The 20,202-nt window shown below is 38.0% G+C and overlaps 2 protein-coding genes across 3 annotated transcripts in view; both read left to right on the top strand.

Annotated features, from left to right (window-relative positions):
- mrc1a (mannose receptor, C type 1a) overlaps positions 1-2,706 on the top strand; it is a 133,316-nt gene extending 130,610 nt beyond the window's left edge. For both annotated transcript variants that reach the window (XM_052015898.1, XM_052015897.1), the window contains one exon: positions 1,324-2,706. In XM_052015898.1, the coding sequence (XP_051871858.1) occupies positions 1,324-1,553 (230 nt within the window). In that variant the 3' untranslated portion in view covers positions 1,554-2,706. The remainder of the gene's footprint in view (positions 1-1,323) is intronic.
- Positions 2,707-7,496: 4,790 nt separating this feature from the next.
- The window catches only part of LOC127570642 (zinc transporter ZIP12-like), a 39,200-nt gene continuing 26,494 nt past the window's right edge, over positions 7,497-20,202 (top strand). The window contains exons 1-6 of the mRNA XM_052016389.1: positions 7,497-7,616; positions 8,839-9,158; positions 13,890-14,177; positions 14,871-15,078; positions 16,605-16,792; positions 19,561-19,738. Coding sequence (XP_051872349.1) covers positions 8,901-9,158; positions 13,890-14,177; positions 14,871-15,078; positions 16,605-16,792; positions 19,561-19,738 — 1,120 coding nt within the window. The 5' untranslated portion in view covers positions 7,497-7,616; positions 8,839-8,900. The remainder of the gene's footprint in view (positions 7,617-8,838; positions 9,159-13,889; positions 14,178-14,870; positions 15,079-16,604; positions 16,793-19,560; positions 19,739-20,202) is intronic.

Here is a 20,202-nt window from a genome sequence, read left to right as displayed (position 1 = left end):
AGTATAGCTTTCGTATTTGGGGGAGGTTGCAATTGCAGTGCCATTATGGAAATATCAAAGCATCTTTCTAAAAGCAAATGATGAGAAAATTGTTTTGGTGTACTCAAATCACAAATTAAAGGAAGAAATTAAGAAAATAAATGTGTTGCCAGCCCTTATTGCAAAATGGGCGTAGTATACAATTATGGAATTCATGTTGGATTTATATAGGGTTTTGGTGAGACCACAACTATAGTTGTGCAACTAGTTTTGTTCATCTTGCTTAACTGAGAATACATTTATCCTAGAGAAGATAAAATAAATGTTCATTGTATTGATTCCTGGAATGAGAGGGCCGTCCTATGGAAGAGATGTAGAAAGGATGTAGCTTAGATTTTATATATGAATGAAAGGTGATATTAAAACATATAAACTTCATCAAGGGCTTGAAAGGATGGATCCTGAGAAGCTAGAGAATCTAAAAGCATAAGAGCATGGTCTCAGGATAAAGGGAGTTGGTGATTTGGGGCTGAAAGATAAAGTTCTTCAAGCAGTTAGTTGTGATCAAGTTCATGAAGGGGGATGCTGACAAGACCAGCATTTATTGCCATCCTGAATTGTGGTTGAGAAGGTGAACTCCCTTCTTGATCCTCTCCAGTGCGGGACATGAGGGTGCACACACACACTGCTGTCAAAATCAAATGCAGTGTGATTTAGAGGTGGAGATTTCCCCAGCCCCTGTAGTCTTTGTCTTACTAAGTGGTAATGATCAACAGCATTGGGAGATATTGTCAAAGAGGTCTTGTTGCAGTGCACCTTTCAGAAGATAGGCATTGTAGACATGGTTTATCGGTGGCAAAGTGAGTGAAATGCTTACAATGGCAGATAGGGTGTGCTTATCAAGTGGACTGCTTTGTCACGGCACTGCATTTCATCCATGCAAATTGGAAATATTCAAGCACACTTCTGAGTCGTGCTTTGCAGATGGTGGGAATGAGGAAGGAAATCATTTCTTGGGGAGTACTCAGGCTCTGACCTGGTCTTCTTACCATGATATTAGTGTGATGGGTCTTGTTATCTTTCTGTTTCATGATAACCTCCTGGATATTGATGGTGGAGAATTCAGTAATGGTTGACATTAAACTTATTGAATAATTTTACTTTGCAGTCTTAATGGGCCCTGTGGTTGACTCCTGCTCCTTTTTCTTATGTTTTTATGTAAAGGGTAGGGAAAATATCTTGGGGAAGCTCCATCTTAATAGCTGGTAGCTGTGCAGACAGACTGAATGGTGTCCTCTTGTTGAGTATTGTCTTTGATTATCTTATTGTGTTTTTTTAAATCAGTTTCCCAGCCAAAAGAGAATCCATCTTACAACTCCACAGGGATTGTGGTGGTACTGGTTTTTGTCGTCATTCTACTTGTGGTTCTTGGAGGCTACTTCTTTCAAAAGTACAGGAGGAAGACCACAGGTGGACCCACAACATTTGATAACACTCTTTACTTCAATAGAGAGTCTACATCTGGATCCTGTGATATGAAATCTCTTGTGCCAAATATAGAATCAAATGAATAGTATGTAATGTAGTTTACTAAAAGTTTTTGAAACATATAGAAATAAATCTACTATGAACTGCATGCAGTTATACTGGAAATCAATGTTAGCAATGTACTTGGCTGATGTATGTTTTTGCTGCAATATTTTGCACTGGACTCCATGATTATTCTTGTGTACTGTTTACCGTCATTTTATGAGAAGTACATATATTGATTACTTATGTTTATTAAAGGTCAATTTTCAGATATAAACTCTTAGAATTAATGTTTAGTGGTTTAATAATTCTACTATTTCAATAATATACTTTGCATCTGTAAATAGGAAAGAACTGAATCTTATAGCTTCAGGGTATGACTCTCTGACAAAGAAAACACTGGAATGATATTTTTAGGTGCTTGACCTACTGCAAAAATGTGTTGTAATTATCTGATTAATAATTCCAATAAAGAAAGTGTGCAAAAAAAGAACACATAACTGTTAAAAGCCTAGGTTCTGGAGAAAACAGTAACATCAGCTCAAAAATTGTCTGTTTACCATCATCTGCTTCTTTATTTTTAATAATATATACATACATATTATTAACTCTTATTTTGTGAACTTAAAGACAGCAAAATAACTTGAATATGCTATCTGCGGTTACTTTCTATTCTGTTCATTATTTATGAATAATCTGGTGATCATACAACCAAAATAGACCATTATAGACAAAATGCAGAATTCCAGTCAGGTGTAAACAGTTTATCATTGGCACATTTCTAGAGAGAACATGAAGGCAAAAGTTTGGATGTTCATACAGATTAAAGCAAGTCAGGGGAAGTCAATTAGAGCTTGAATATATTATGTATAACTAATAAAATCTGGAAAAAGAAGGAAGCAGTGTATTTATGTTCCTGGATATATAGAAGACACGTTGTTTTTAATATGAACAGATTTGGCGAATTTCTGGCACGGTGAAAGGGATAAATGTGTTATTCATTTTTGAAATTGGATTATTATCAAATTATGATTTCTGTAGCCTGTGTATGTATAAGGAATGAATTGATTTAAACAGCAGTAACAAGAAAATAAAATTTATCATCTATAGACAGCTTGGGTACAATTTTTCTTTTCATGTTATTGTGCTGTACAATTTATAAATCATGCTATCTATTCTGAACAGAACACGATACTGATTATATACTAAGGATCTGATATCACATAAAGGATTAATTTTTATTAACACAGCATGCACGTAGAGAATCAGGATAGGTAACGTACTTCATGTAATGGTTAAAATAAATAGTTAAAATTTAGGAAGGCTTTCCTGACTTGTTCAGAAAGCAAAAAGTTCTTTCCTCCAGATGTTGAGGGAAGAAGTCAATATCCAAACAAATTTCAAAGGATGAAAGTATTCTCAGATATTCCTAGAAAGTTTGTGATTAATGATTTATCCAAAGAAGGCCACATAATGTGGTGATTAAAACCCTCTGATCTTCAGTATTGACTCTGCACTGGAGTGAATAGATGTTTGACAGGATGGACGGACTGGCTTGCTGGCAGTACTGTTCCATTCCAGTCTGATCTTTCATTACAGTTTGATCCAGTTTCCTGGGTTCAAGTTCATCCCATGTTCAGGGTCCGCTGCCAGTGGTTCTCCCCACCAACCACCATTGTCTGACTCCAGATTCTGAGCAGTGATCTAGTGGAACGACAGAAAGTATCTGGATATCTGAAGGTACAGGAATGGTGAAAGTCATAACATTGTTATCCTAATCAGAAGAGACTAAGGCCTTAATCAAAGACAAGTGGAACCAGAGTGGAGTGAAAGGGTTCTGCCTTTGATGTTAGAACCCATTTTCTTGGGCTAACACCACCTACCCTACGGCAAAAGTATCGCCAGCATCAACATCCCCTGCTTCCCTAGACATCATTTATATGGAGAAAATGGTTCTATTTCGTCGCAACGTTACTTTGAAAGAAAGCAGGAAATGCAAAGATGGGAAGGTAGTTCAGCAGTAAGTGCTGCTACCTCACATCTTCAGGGACCTGGGTTCAATAGAAGTTTGCATGTTTTTATCTTTGAGCATATGGGCTTTCTTTAGCTTCCTGCCACATTCCAACTATGTACTGGATGGTTAACTGGCTCCCGTAAATTACACCTCAGTGTAAATTAATGGCGAAAGAATCAAAGTGGGAGTTGATGAACATGTGTGAGAGAATAAGTTACAGGGATACAGGGAAATAATGAGAGGGGAAATGAAATTGGAAATGGTTTATTATTGTCACTTGTACCAAGGTACAGTGAAGAACTTGATGAAAAACACTACGATGCTGGAGGATCTCAGCGGATCAGGCAGCATCCGTGGGGAAAAGCAGGCAGTCAACGTTACGGGTTAGGACCCTTCTTCCCCTGTCCTGCATCATAATGTTTTTCATCTAGATTCCAGCATATGCAGTCCTTTGTTTCTTTTGTTTCTACAGTGAAAAACTTGTCTTGCATACCATTCATACAGATCAATTCATTACACAGTGCATTGAGGTAGTGCTGGCAGACATTAAGGTGCAGGGTCATAACAAGGTAGAGACTGAGGGGTTTGTTCCACTGGGAGCCATCATGGACCAGAAGGGCCAAATGGCCACCATCTGTGTCACAATAGGATAAGTACTGAATGGGAATATGAGGGATGAAGGGGAACAGGAATAAACATGTCAAGTTACTGCAAAACAGAGGGTTGATGGTGACAAAACTGAATTTTAACCATTTATTTTTACCATTATGTGAAGTTAATTGATTAAAGAATTTAATAAGATGGATGCTGGGGAGCTATTTACTCTAATTGTTTCGAGGGTTCCTGGGAGAGAGGAAGGGTGGAGCAGTTTACCGGAAGCTGGAAAATTCAATGTTCATTATGTCAGATTATAGACTACCAGGCAGAATATGAGGTGCTGTTCCTTTAGTTTGCATTTAGCATCAACCTGACATTAAAGGAGGCTGAGGACAGACATGTTGGTGTGGGAATGGGGAGAAGAATTAAAATGGCTAGAAACCAGGAGCCATGGCAGACGGAGTGCAGGTGCTTGGTGAAGTGGTCACCCAGTTTGCATCTGGTTTCACATCATGGAGGACACATCAGGAGCACCAGATGCAATAAATAAGGCCAGATGATTTGCATGTGAATGAGTCCATCACCTGGAAGGGCTGTTTAGGGCCCTGGATGGTGGTGAGGGAGGAGGTGTAGGGACAATGTTACACCTCTTATGGTCATGGGGAAAGTGCCTGGGGTGAGGAAGGATGGGCAGACCAGGGAGTCAGGGAGTGATCTTTGTGGAAATCAGATATGTGTGGGGAGGGGAAGATGTGGCTGGTGGTCAGATTATGTTGGAGCTGATCGAAGTTGCAATGAATGATGTGCTGGATGCATGGACTGCTGGGGTGATAGATGAGGACCAGGGGAACTCTATCTCTGTTCTGTCTGGGGGGTGGCGGGGGTAAGAACAGAAGTGCGAGACATAGAGGAGATGTGGGTGAGGGCTCCATCAATAACAGTGGGGGTGAAGCCCCATTTTCTGAAATAAGAGGACATCTCAGATGTCCTGGAGCGGAAGGCCTCAACTAGAGAACAGATGTGGTGGAGACAGAGGAACAGAGAATAAGGAATGGCGCCCTTACCAGTGACAGGGTGAAAGGAGGTGTAGAGAATCAGAATCAGGATTACTACCACTGTACAGTACAGTGCAAGACATAAAAATTACTGTAAATTACAAAAATAAATAAATAGTGCAAAAGAGGAAACAAACTTGCTTATTATGAACAGAAGGAGGCCATTTGGCCTTTCATGGCTATGTTGGCTCTGAAGAGAGCAGCCCCATCAGTCGCATTCCCCCTTTTATTTCCCTGTGCCCCAGCAACTTATTCTCTCCTTTGATTCTTTTGTCACTTACCTATACTAGGGGTAATTTATGGTGGTCCATTAATATACCAGCACATCCTGAGATGTGGGAGGAAACTCATGGATACAAGAACAGCAACTGAGGTCAGGATCGAACCTGGTTCACTTGAGTAATGTGTATGCCACTTAAATTAGAATTAGGTTATTTAGTAGTGAAATCAGGAAGCATTTTATTCTGCCCATTACCCCAACATTTTCTCCTAGTTCAGCTCTAAGGTTAAACTGGAGAATTTCAGCATTAACTATAGACTTGCGAAGGTGGGGTTGTGCCCCTTGAAGTACAGAAGATTGAGAGGAGATTTGATAAGGCTGTATGAGATCACGACTGGTTTAGAATGAGTAACTAGAGAGAAGCATTAGTTACTCATTCTAAACGTTAGAGAGAAGTGTTAGATTCTAAGCGTTAGAGAGAAGTGTTAGTAAATGGTTCACAAACCGGGGACACAGGTTTAAAATTTTGGGCAAAAGATACTGGGGGGGGGGGGGGGGGGGTTGTAAGGATTTTTTTTACTCACACTGAAAGTGAGTTATTATACTCTGGAATTTACTGCCTGCATGGATGGAATGGTAGAAACTGAATTAATCTGAATCTTCAAAAGAGAATTGTTAGAGGCACTGGAGAGAGAATAATTTATAGGAGTGTGGGAGAAGTGTGGGGAATGAGATGGAAAGGATTTGGCATAGGCTCGATGAGCTGACTGGCTTCCTGTACCATGACTATTCTATGATTCCATAAGTTTACAACTTCTTCATCTTGCTCTTAGGCAGGGGAAACTTTCCTTTCTCAAAGCCATTTAAAGGAATATAGTTTGTTTCATCAAAATATATTGTCACTGTGAAAGCATGGCAGCTTCCTCAGGAAGGTGATTATAGTGGTTCTTATTGAGGCATCAATGGTATTTGACAAACAGTGGCTCATTAGGTTAAATGAAAAACAACTGCAGAAATTTGAAGTATAAAGGTAGAAAGTGCTGGAAATATTCAGCAGGTCAGGTAGCAACCGTGGAGAGGGAAACAGGATTCACATTTCAGCTTAATGACCTTTCATCTAAACTGGAAAAAAAATAGAAAACAAGCACGCTTTAAGAAGATGGAGAACAAGGGAGATGGCGGAGACCAAACGGAAATGATGGCTTAGACTGGTATCAACTGAGGGAGGCTGAAGGCAGCTTGCTAATGGCAGGTAATAAAGTCTGAAGAAGGTGTAAATAGAGGGCAAAGGCTGAAAACAGAGGAGTGCAGAAGAAAGTAACTAAATAACCAAAACAATAGAAGAAGGGGCTGGGGGGGTGGGGGGGCATGGTAATAGAACGGAGCAATGGGTGGCTTTGTATAAACTAGCAAAAGGTTTTTGATTAGACCAGAAGAATTACTCAATACCTCCAAATGCCACAAAAATAGAATATAAAAATAGATTTACTTGCATTTTAAGTGGCTGCTAGTGGCTTTAAAGATTAATCCACGTGTTGAGTTCAATAATGAGATATAAGCAATGTCCGACACACAGCAAAGAAGGGTAATTAGCATACCATGTGACCTCCAGTCTAAAACAAGCAGGCTGTCTGGGTGGGGAGCACACTCAAGATGGATCGTTGACCAAGTGCCAGTCTTAACAGGATTGTAAATTACATTTTTAATAGCTAATGCCTAATTTTTGCCAGGTGGAAATAATCAAATTGGTCCCTGCATCCACATTTCATTTGAAATCATCGCCACTGTTTCAGCCCCAAACCCCAAAGACTTTTGTTTAAACTCTAACTTGTTACGCACAAACAAAAATGTTGGATTTATATGCTTGGTACTTAAGAACCAGACAATTAGGACAGTAAATCAACAGTTAATTATCAAAATATGTTTGTGTACAATAGGTTACAGATGATTAAATGTATTTAAAATGAATTGTGAAGATATGAATAAGTAACTGGCCATCAGAACCCCACTGTTACCATTTTTCCCTCCCACTTCCCCTCCCCCCTCTCACACCCATATACTGAAGTACACTCAATACAGAAATAAATCCAAGTGTCTCCAAGGCAACCAGAACACTTTGAGTAGTAGCTGCTAATCTCTCAGCTGTTATCCAATTCTCACTATAAGAACGGAGGCTAAGGAAGACATTAGAGGTCTTAGATCGGAAGAAGAAAGTTGAAAGGTAAAAAGATCTTAAAAGTTCCATCAGTTGCCCGAGGGATTACTTGCAATGTTTACAGTGGTGTATTTAGGTCAAAGTTTCAGTGGCACCAAACCATTGCCTCACAAAGCGGTCTGTAGTTCTCAGTCCCTATTTTTTGTTTCTTCCGTCCATCCTTCCTATTTATATTCATTTGACTGTCAGCCTTCATTTCTTGTTTGCCTTGGTTCCCTTTCTTCATATTTTCTTTCTCTAAAGTGACTGATTTGAGTTTCTCTGTTGCTTGCTTGTTTCCCTTGTGTTTTTGCTGTTCCTACACACTTCCTAAAATAGTTGCAAACATGTACAAAACTGAACAAAACAAAACTTGTATAGTACTTTGTTGCTCTTTAAAAGGAATTCCAGTTTTCTATATGGAAGCTGAAGCTGTTTGCCGACTTCTAACTTGGAACCCGATTACACATTTGCTGAGCAGATGATTAGTGCCCAGCTACTCTGAGCTGCAAAAGCAAAGAAAAAGAAAAGAAACACAAAATAAAAAGCAAACAAAAAGAATAGAAGATCCAGAAGAAAGTAGCAAAAAAGGGTTCCTTTATTAATGTTGGATTGTCTCTATTCAGACTCTTGACCTCAGATTGCCTGCAGTGTTATACATCATGGAAAACACCTGGGCTTTCATTAATGCAATGGAACTGTTTGTCCTCAATAGTAATTAAGCAGCAAAGAGAAATCAATGGATCTTAGCTGTTTACATAAATAATTTATCAAAAAATCTTGACAATTATACATGGAAATTGGAATCTGATAAGTTCCTGTTGGAATATTTGGCATAATGCAAAAGGATTTCCAGTTTTAATAAAAATATGATAAAAGCTATGGGTCATCAAACTTAATAACTAATATTGGAGCAATGGTTTTATAAGATATGATTCAACATAATTGGATTTATTAAAACTTGAAATATAACTATGTTAACATGTGTAAGAATTTTATGCCAGAGATACAATATCAAATTTCAGTCAAGAAGTCTTCACAGGAAAAGAGAACACCTTCAAAACATTTATAGATCCAAAACTATTTCTGCCAAGAAAAATATTTTCTCCTGTGCAACAAATAGCATGTAAAATATATGCATAACAACTTCAATGGGCAGAACTGACAGACAGCAGTTTGGCCATCAAAGTATCAACTCTTCATTCTGGCTCCTACTTAACTATTTCTCTGGCACTTTACCTTTCTTTAGATCTGAGAACTGGAGGAGAAAATAAAAACCTCAGAAAAAGAAGTAAGAGACAAGGAAAGAATATGCTGCTTTGGAAAATGTTTTTTGGCATCTGGATTATCTATGCCAGCTCTCTGTGTACTTACACCAAAGGCCACACCAACAAGCACAGCCAGACTGATGATCAAACGCCCGAGTATCTGAGGGAATTTCTACAAGCTTTGTCTCTGAATAACCACAGTGTATTTTCCAAGAATCAAACTGGTAATCTAATTCAAAAGCTCTGGGATCGAGTACAGTGTCCAGAAAGAATAGCTGGCACCAAGGACCAATGTGACAAGGTAGGCCCATCTCTCAAAAGTTTTCTATTGCTAAGACGGGGGTGAATTGGTATGATATATCATTAGGAAAGTACTCTTCCTCTTCCTGGTTACATAGAAAAGTTTACTTTAACTTTAGAAAATAACTCGCCTTTTGTTGGCAGACATTAAACACCATGGTGACCAAGGAATAATTCTGAATGGGGCAGACTTTGTCTCCTGATTTCCTAACATTGCTGTAACAGCTGCTGTGAGATCCAGTTTCTATCTATGTGAGTTCAAGCTACATCCCAACTTTTGAATGTGCCATCTAAGTTGCTGCTTCAGTCTGGTGTTCAGAGACCCATGCATTATTGAAGCCCCAAATCAGATAGATTTAAAAGATTCCTTGGCACTTTCTTGAGGAGTAGTGAGCTTACTGAATGTTTTGGCCAACATTCTTGTCTCAATCCACATTAATTCATCAATTATCTCATTGTTCAGTACACAAAGCAGAGCTAAAACTTAAAAAAAATTATTTATCTTTAAAATATGCTCTGTGGCACTCAGAATACGTGAAAACACCGTTTACCCAAAATGTTTCTTTGAAAGTGAGGGAGGAATGACGGAGAAGGGAAGCTAGCATGAAGCCAAGTTTTCTTTTTAAAGGAAATGGTTAACCATTATTAGACCAGTGCTTAATATATTTAATAGCTACAATCAACAATAAAGTCTTCCAAAGATTCACAACTGAGGTTACAAGTTTGAACTAGTAAGCAGTTAAATATTCTTTGTAATTTAAATTTCTTGTAAAGGCAAGCACAAGGCAACAGGTAACCAAAACTTTCTGATATTTTTATTTCTGCCATAACTTCAATGCAAAATGTCTCACTAGAAATTAACCAAAAATGACAATGTGCTTGTTTGCTTGGAGTTGTTGAGGGCTCATCAAATGCCAGATTGCAAATAAATTCCAGCCTGACCTAATAATATTCTCAGATTTCATAACCTGAGTAGTAAAGCAAGTTTAGCTAAATACTCACACTCCTACCAGTGGATCACCAGTGGACCAGTGATGAAAAGGTTCAGCAAGTTGACAGCATTTCCTCACAGCACTGACAGAAGCAAAGAGTGCAGCAGAGTTTTCATCAGCACAGATTGAGCCCATTAGCAGCCTTCAGCAGCACGTGGACTAGTACAGCCAGTGATACCTCTGTGGGAGGGTCTCACCGCCAAGAACCTCTGCATTTTTATTTCAGGTATCATCAAGGCCTCCTGCAGCTAATTGTTTTCTATATTTATCCATGTCTTACAACTGCTTCTACTCAGTTGTTGTCATTTAAAACTAATGGACAGTGGTAGAATAATAGCATATAGCACATAGTTCAAGTGCCATAACTTTATTTGTTGAATGGGTGGTTATCATGTTGCCAGCTCATGATGTACTAATGTTCTCCATGAGAATCCAATGTCTGTGGTGTTCCAGTATAAGTGGAAATCCAATGTATGTCAGCTCCAGTATAGTGTTTGTGGGATCTTAGTATTTATGAGATTTCATTATATGTGAGATTTCATTCCATATGCTACATCAGGTTCTGTCTTTCCAGTAAATATGGTGTTCAGCTTTGCATGATATTTCATTGTTGTGGTTTTCCAGTGCAAAATTTCCAATATTCTCTCCAAGAAGTAAAGCTGCTATCAGTTGCATGAAGTTGAAAACCTTCATGCCCACACTATGAGGTACCGTTGAGGTATTAGTGGAGTAATCCATATCCTAGCCAAAGAGCCTTCTTTTCAGGAATGTTTATACTTCACAGCTACCAGCTAGAAGGGCAAGGGTAACAAAAGCATGGGAACACCACCATCTGGAATTTTCCCTCCAAGCCACACACCAACCTGATTTGGAAATATATTACCATTCCTTCACACTGGGTCAATATCCTGGAACTCCATCTCCAACACCACAGTGGGTTTACCCAAACCTCAAAGACTGTGGGATTTTAAGGAGGCAGCTCAATACTATCTTCTCAAGGTCAATTAGGGATGGGCAATTAAATGCTGGTTCAGCCTACTCAGCCCCCATCGGTGATGTTGGTGAAACAGCACCTGGATTATTGTGTGCAATTCTTGTCACCATACAATAGAGTCATAGAGTTATAAAGCACAAAAACAGTCCCTTTGGCCCAACTAGTCCATGACAGCCAAGTTACCTACCTGAGTTAGTCCCATTTGCCTGCATTTGGCTTATATTCCTCTAAACCTCTCCTATCCAGGGAACTATCGAAATGTCTTTTGAATGTTATATTTGTACCCGCCTCTACCATGTCTCTGGCAGCTCATTTCATATACTCACAATCCTCTGTGTGAAATGTTGCCCCTCAGGTCCCCTTTAAATCCTTTCCCCTCATTTTAAACTCATACCCTCTAGTTTTAGACTCCCCTACTCTGGAAAAAAAACTGACCATTCACCTTAGCTATGCCTCTCATGATTTTATATACCTCTATAAGGTCACCTCTCAGCCTCCTACACTCCAGGTAAAAGAAATCCCAGCCTATCCAGTTTCTCTTTGTAACTTAAGCCCTCCTGTCCCGGTAACATCCTTGTGAATCTTTTCTACACCCTTTTCAGCTTTGTGGCATCATTTCTATAGCTAGGCAACCAGAACTGCACACAATACTCCACAATACTCACCCATGTCTTGTATAGCTGTAATATGATGTCCCAACTCTTATACTCAATGCTCTGACCGATGAAGGCAGCCATACCAAACACCTTCTTCACCATTTTGTCTACCAGTGTTGCTGCTTTGAGGTACTTCCACCCCTTGGTCTTTCTGTTCTACAACACTCTCCAGGGCCCTGCCCAGGTTTAACTTCCCAAAATGCAACACCTTGTACTTGTCTGAGTTAAATTCCATCTACCCTTCCTTGGCCCATTTTCCCAGTTGACCTAAATCCTTTTGTAATCTTGGATAACCTTCTTCACCACCCACCATAGCACCACTTCAGAGTCATCTGCAATCCTATGCCAACGACATTCTCATCCAAGTTGTTAATATAGATGATAAACAACAGTGGACCTAGCACCAATCCTTGATGCACACCACTGGTCACAGACCTCCAATCTGAAGGATGTCATTAAACTAGAAAGGCTGCAGAAAAGTTTCACAAAGATGTCCATTTTCAACGAGGTATGTAGTAATCAGTGAAATTGTTACCATGACAACATTAGATTAATAGTCAGTGGAAACAAAACAATAATCTTTTGATCCAACAAACTCCATCACCACTCCAATCCAGGATATGTCTGGCCTCCCCACAAAGAGAGAAGAACTGCAGCAGCTCAAGGTGCCTCACCACCGCCTTCTCAAGGGCAATTAGAGATTGGCACATCTTGAAAAAAGACCCGTCTCAAGCTCTATCTGTGTTTTCAGTCCTGATGTGCTGCCCACACATTAAATTGAGGTATTAATATTCACACGTAGCACTACATTTTATGAATTTATATTTCCAATTACCATTGTCTAGACATGTAAGCTAGGATTTTACTTCATAAACAAGCTTGTAAAATTCACTCTATATTTTGTGTTTCATGTATTTTTGTTAACATTTTGAGAGATGGTATACTCTCAGCCATCTGGCATCCATGAGGAATAAATATGCATGACAATTGCTCAAAAGAAAACATTACTGTACATCATTCACCAGTAGCCTTTAAATAAATTGCCAAACTATATGTCATTTCTTTACCCTTTTAAATAACAATGTTATACAAACAATTCTACTTTTTAAGGCTAAACAGTGTTTATGTAAAATACACCAAAAGATAAATCAAATGAATGACTGTACTCATCGTCACGTGAAATGTCAAATCTTCAAAAAGGATGTTCCTGCTCATCAGACTACAACTACACTGCCTTTATGTATAAACATAAATAAACTAGAAATGATTTCACACTTAATTTGCATAACACAAAATAAAATTCGCCATCTGAGCTTGTTTTTGTAAAAAAAACAATCTTACGTAGGGTATGCATAGACATTTACGCATAACCTACAACTTAAACTAAAATCATTTAATACTAAGTGTCAAAAGGGCAGTGCAATATACAGTATTCACTGTGTCCGAGATGTTCTAATATCATTTCATCAGGTTCAACATAACTTTCATGAGTTGAAGCTGAAGTCTTAATATTCTTAGAACTTTTTGCAGGTTGCATAGAAATTCTAGATGCCTAAATTCCAGAAAAAACAAGAGTTTTGCTGTGCATGTTTATAAATGCAGTAAACATAAGAATTCAATGCATTGTTATAAACTTACATTGAAATTACTGTTTTGGATATATTTACAATACATAAATCATATATTTAATGTAATAATTATTTCCACATGTGTCCATTATCTTTGTAATGATTACAGGATAAGTATCAGAAAATTGAGTCAGGTATAAGTATAAATGAGAAGATCAAGTCTATTTCTTTTTTAACCTCCTTAAAGGGTTAGGAAATTATTTATGTTGGCATTTATGTTGTTTTTAATCAATATTATGGGAGTTCTGCTGTTAATATGTATATATTTTGCTAAAACTGTTCAAATCTGCCTTTTTATATTATTTCTCAAAACTTGCTTTAATTTGTTTTAAATTGGCAGATATTCCTGTACCTATTCATTGCATTCTTCTGTACTAAATATTCCAAAAACATGTATAATTATGTTCAATTAATGGCTCCAAGATGTACAATTATTCAAATTCAATTGCACTTTAATTACAGTGCCTTTCGCTAGATGTTCTTTTCTCAATAATAGAAAGAGATGACAAGGAACATCACCTGCATGAAGATGCATTTCACAGACTTTCAGTTATCCTTCTTTATTATATTATTTACATGCAAGATGTGTGCACATTAGACACTCCTCAAAAAGTTAAGGACTTTGGATTTTATCTGAATGCAATTTTAAGTTTTAAATCAGATCAAGACTTAAATCATCTGTCGCATGATGAACTTAACAACCTTTTGGAAACCATTCAAAAGCATTACACAGTTTCCTCCTGGAGTCAGGTGAGTAAGATTACTTTTCACAAAACCTTTTGAGTAGTATGCTTCTGCTATGAATTTTGGCCTCATCAAGATGAGACATGTTAGTGCTGATAATTGGAACACTTCTCATTTGGGGATTAAAATTAGTCTTTGGCAGTAATGGAAAATGGACAATAGAAAATTGACAGCCTATTCATCACCACGACTGAATTTCTTTACTATAAAATATCAATGGAAAGGAAAATGGGTGCAGATGTAAAATATTGTTCACTTTGTACTATTGTGGAAGATCAATTCCATGTCCCTAGAGTATTATTAGTCTGGCTCAGAGATAACTCTATGCTTTAGAAAACAATCCCTCAGAGTGACAATAATATGTTTTACATTTCACACTTAAGTGACTTCTCTGAGATTTTCAGTTTGGTGTCATTAGGGGCAGTTTCATACCGTCGAAGTATACCCACCAGAAAATAAAAATAAACCAAATTAATTTTGCATGACAGCCTTGCAGTCGAATTGGAGTCAATTGTTCCTCTGTTGTGACTAAAGGATTTCCGATAAATACATAAAAAATTTCTAATTGTATCACCTGCATCAAGTGTTCTTATTTTGAGGAGATGGGTTGTCCTGGTAAAATACGCCTGTTTAAAGTTGCAATATACTTTTGAGATTTTCTGATCATGAAGGCATATCAAGAACATTTTGTTTTTTTAGTGTTTCAATGCTGCCTGGCTGGAGGAGCAAACTGGCATAGTGAGTCCACCAGGTGCTGATGAAAAGACTCTTCCTCAACTGGCTGGGGCAATCATTGCTTCCGTTCTGCAAGGTCGCTGTATTGGAAGCTCAGCTTTACCCAACCCAAGCTTTTTCACTGAATTCATTTTCAGATCACTAAACAGTACTAAAACTATAAGGATAGCAGGTATGTAAACTAATCAGAGGAACACTAAAAATAGAAACAGGATACCTTATATTTATAGCAACACAGAAAGAAGCCATTCAGCCATGTTAACTCCCAGGGGAGCAATCCTGATTGTACCATTCTCCTTCTCCTTATTTCCCTGCACTTCAGCAAATTATTTTCTCTTACTTCTATTAATTCCCCATTGATTCTTTTTCCCATTAACCTACACTAAGTTGTAATTAACAGTTGCTGATTAACCTACCAGCACGTTTTTGGGATGTGGGTGGAAACCAGAGAACCCATACAATCAGGGACAGAACATGGAAACTCCACACAGAGAGCACTAGAGATCAGGAGTGAACCCAGGTTCCTGGAGCTGTGAAGCAGCCGTTCAACCAGCTGCACCACTGTGTCTCACCTCAAATGCTCAGCAGATCAGGCTCCATCTGTAGAGAGAGTAACAGAATTAACATTTCAATTTAGCAATCTGTCATCAGAGCTGGATTAAATAATAGATAAACACATTTTCACATTTTCAGCCTTATATTTTTATATCAGATTTCCAGAATTTGGAATACTGAGAGTAAATTGTAATACACTGTAAGTTAACTAAATATTATTCTCATATAAAATGAGAATTCTCATATAAAATACACCGTAAGTTAAAGAAATATTATTCTTATATAAAATGAAAAGACTGATGTTACTGGAAGCTGTGTGAATCTGTCACAATTCTAACAGTAACTATAATAATGAATTTCCATCATTTTGAATACGTTTCCCAATTTTATCTGTATTCACCCTGAACTTATTCATAGGCAGTTTGAAGCAGAGTTTATTACAAGGATTGCTTTTCTAGCCATTCTTTATCCCACAGTTTAACACTATCATTAAACTTAATTACATCAATTGCTGCAGTGAGCTTATGAACCCTCAAATTTAATCATTCATAACTACTGAAATATTATACAAAATACACAGCCTTAAGTTGCTCTTGAATAAATACTAAAAATGGACAATATTTTGGGGCTAATTTAGAGGGCTTTCCTCTGGTAAAATGGGACAGTGACACATAAAAGTGGATTGGTAGTATTACCAACCCATTGACACTGATGGTGTGGGTAGTGTAATTTTGAAAGGGACCTGTTATGTGGAAACTGAAGTTCTTTAAGGTGAACAGGATCTCAACCAATATTTTAGATCAGAACTAGTCAGAGTCTTATAAGTGTGTGGCTACCCAAAAATAATAGGAGCTGTTGCAACCTGGGATCCACAATATCTGTCCACCCCCAACTTCATACCTTTAGTGGCGTATAGCTCTCCTACGGCATATTTACTTGAAGGGGACCTTCCCATTGCCAGAATAGGCAGCCAATCAGTGGTCAGCATCATATGTAAAAAAACTTAAAATAGACCCTTCCATCAGTTTGCATATTTTGCCAGCAGATGGATTTGAAAAGGTATAGTTCCTGACAGGAAAACTGCACATGCTCAGTGGTTGATTAAATGTCTTGCTGACATTCACTGTTTTCTTGTTCATTCAGATTTAAACCAGCTCCTTAATCAGCTGGGCTTGGGAAGATATTTTGAATCGCCTTTGCATGACCATGCAAATCTCAGAACAGGAGCAAAGCAGTTTGAAAGCTCCAGAGAAATACATTTTGCAAAAAAGCAAAACCAAGATCATCATGATTGTGATATCTTACCTGATGATAGCTTTACATGGGCAAAGGTAAAGAAAACATAATAATTGACCAAACTATTTTTCTTTGGCTAGGCGGCATCACTCTGCATTCTAATTTTCCTTGTTTTTCTGTTATTACGCATGATCAACTATTGAAATTACTATTGTGAATCGACTTTAGTTTGCAAAAATGTCTACTGAAATTGTTGGAAAACACATATTTTGTAAAACTCTGCAATTCATCTGACCGCTATCACAAATTTGATCTTGCACAATTTCCCACTCCTACAGGTCGCTATCCAAATCTCCCTTGAATTTTATCACACTGTCTGCCTGCACTATGCTTGTTGTCCAATCACCACATTTGCCACTTTCTATGTACATTTGTTAATCCAGTCTATCCTTCATCTTGCACTATTGAGCCTCCATGCCTTAGTTCCAGTCTTTTTGGTAATGTGAACATATTTCTTCTGTCTATTCCCTTAAGAATCCTGAATGCTTGAATGATATCTCCTCTGAGCCCTTACTTCTCTAGAGTAAACAATCCCAGGCTCTTCAACCTTTTTTTCATAGCTCAGATGCCTTAAGCTACACATCAGTTTGGCTGCACTTACTGTATTGAATCTAATCCCTAGATATCCTTGATTCAGCATGATGATCAGAATTGTACAGACTAGCAATGGTATTCTCCCACATTGCAACAGAGGCTTTAATGCAAAGTACTTCATTGGCTTCAAAGCACCTTGAGGTCTTCTGAGGTAGGGAAAAACATTCCATAAATGCAAGCCTGTTCATTTATGCACAGAGTTTTTAGCTTCTGGGATTTCTTCTGTCCCACTCTGCCTGGATCCACTCATGTTTTTTTTTACCACTGCTACACACTCTATACATTATTCAATATTCCAGATGCCTGTCCTGTGTTCTGTGAAATTATAGATTCATAGAGTCATACAACATAGAAACAGGCCCTTCAGCCCAACTTAACCACACCAACCAAGATGCCTATCCAAGTAAATCCTATTTGCTCATGTTTGGTCCATATCACTCTAAACCTTTCCTGTCGATGTACCTGTCCAATTTTTTTTAAGCATTCTAAGTTTACATGCCTTTACCACCTCCTCTGGCAGCTCATTCCACATACCTACCACCTTCTGTGTGAAAAACTTGCCTCTCAGATCCCTTTTAAATCTTCTCCCTCTCACAGTAAATCTATGCCCTTTAGCTTTAGACTTCCCTATACTGGCAAAAAGGTTGTGACTATCTACTCTATCTATGCCCTTCATAATTTTATAAACCTCTGTAAGGTCACCCCTCAGCTGCCTTTGCTCCAGGAAAAAGAGTCCCAGGCTATCCAACTTCTTCTTATACTTCAAGCCCTCCAGTCCAGGCAACATCTTTGTGAATCTTTTCTGTATCTTCTCTAGCTTATTCACGTATTTCCTACATGAAAAACTCACCAACCTAGGATTCAATCTGGTGAACCTTTTCTGCACTCCCTCTGTCACATGTCTAACTTTCCTTGGGTGGGGAGACCAGACCTGTCAACAAGATTCCAGATGTGGCCTCACTAGAGTCCTATATAATTTGATCAATGTATCCCCACTTTTGCAATCGTAGGATGAGCCTTTTGTCTTCCTAACTGCTTGTTGTAACTATTGAAAATTCCAAATGTTAATCCTGTTTTTTCACTTTCAGATTAAAAATATATTAACTATGAAACACGCACATATTTAAAATGAATCCCGACGCAATATCTTTATGGTAAAAACATTTCCTGCAGGGGTTCGTGCCCTGTGACCCTTCTAGAAATTCATTAACGATTACGTGCCATCAACATTTGGAACTCCTCTTCAAAGTTTCACATTCATCTTTTCAGTCTTACAAAGAAAGAAAAATTGGGAATTTTTTTAGTGACTATCTAATTTGCAAAATCTTTATCACATGTTGTCTTCAAATTCTTGATCTATCAACATTTTGGAAACCTCTATCCAGCTTTGGCCTATTTGTACCGTTGCCTTGAATGCCATTACAAGCTCCTCTGAATAATCAGTCCCTAGAGCAACAAAAGTGAAATTAGCAACTCAGCTGGATGGCAGTCCATATTGTGCATCTGTTTCTCACTTGGCCATTGTAAATGGGTGCTAGTGACATACTGCAGTATGGTTCTGAACAAGCTACTAAACATAAAATACCGTTCTAAACAATACTTTTCCCCAGAATTAAACTTTAGTGACTTCTGTGCTCTTTTCTGAGTACCACTTATTGTGCTGCAATGATTAAATGATTCTACATTTAATATTATTATAATTCATAAGGAAACATTAAAAATGCCAAGTAATCAGCAATCAATTAGTCATGACGTATTGCACCCTCTGATTCAGAAGCAAATCCTATGGCTGATATTCCTCTCCCAGCTCACTTGGTTCCCTTCCATTTCTTGGTTCCTGGCTTTTGTGTCAATGAGACAGAGTGAATTATGCCTTATTCTGCTGAACTTGATGGAAGATCCCACTAAAATAATGAAAAGTGGAATATGGGCAACTCTCCAGCTCTAATTGACCTGGGCCAATCCCCATGGCGTCCACCAGGCTGAAGGGGTTAAGAGGTCATCCAGTAGTCCAAAGATTAACGGGAATCTGATTTTAACTGTTTTTCTGCCTTGCAAAAAAAATATTTCATGAGATTTTGATATTGGCATTATACATGCAGTGTTCATTTCTATTGTATCTCACTGAAATTTGTGGCTTGTATGGTCTTTATCATTTTTTTAAATTCTTAAAGGTCAGAGAAATTCATTGTCATGTTCCCTCAATTAGGTTTGCTTTTCTGCTGACCAGCTTGTTGGGATCTTCTTTAATGGCAGTGATTCTGTTATTTCAAAAGACCACTTTGATCAGATCAGCCCAGCTATTATTCAGCAGTTGCTTAGTGGAGCTTGTCAACATGGTGGCTGGGAACACACACAATCCGTCATTCTTCCAACTAACGTTGAGAGTAAGTTACACAGAATAACATGGTTTTTTACAAACTACAATGGTAAAATCAATATATACATAATTTTCTTTGCTGTAGGGTTAACCAGGCAAATGTTTGTCACATTCTTTGCAATTAAGCTCACAGCCAGACTTTGACAGACTTATTTGAAATAATTCCTTCAAGTGTCTCTCATAGAGAGTAAGGAATAATTCTGAGAAGTCTGGTAGCTAGGCCTCCTTCCCTTAAAATGGATTTCTACTATTTTGTCCATAGAGAAGTAAGTTATAGTCAATAAGAATTACAAACCAATGTTTCAAAGCATTCAGTTGACTCTGCCACAGATATAAAAGAACCATATACAGTATAGGGACCAATTATTCAACATACTGTTGCCTGGTTGTTGTAAGTTATCTTCCTGTACAGTTCAGAAATAGAAACTCCATTTGAAAAAAGGTTGCAACAAATTGGATTCAGACTGCATT

Source organism: Pristis pectinata, chromosome 5 (genome assembly GCF_009764475.1).
Source record: "Pristis pectinata isolate sPriPec2 chromosome 5, sPriPec2.1.pri, whole genome shotgun sequence".
In the NCBI taxonomy this organism is placed as follows: Eukaryota; Metazoa; Chordata; class Chondrichthyes; order Rhinopristiformes; family Pristidae; genus Pristis; species Pristis pectinata.
The sequence above is the reverse complement of the archived record's forward strand: the minus strand, read 5'-3'. Positions and strand labels throughout refer to the sequence as shown.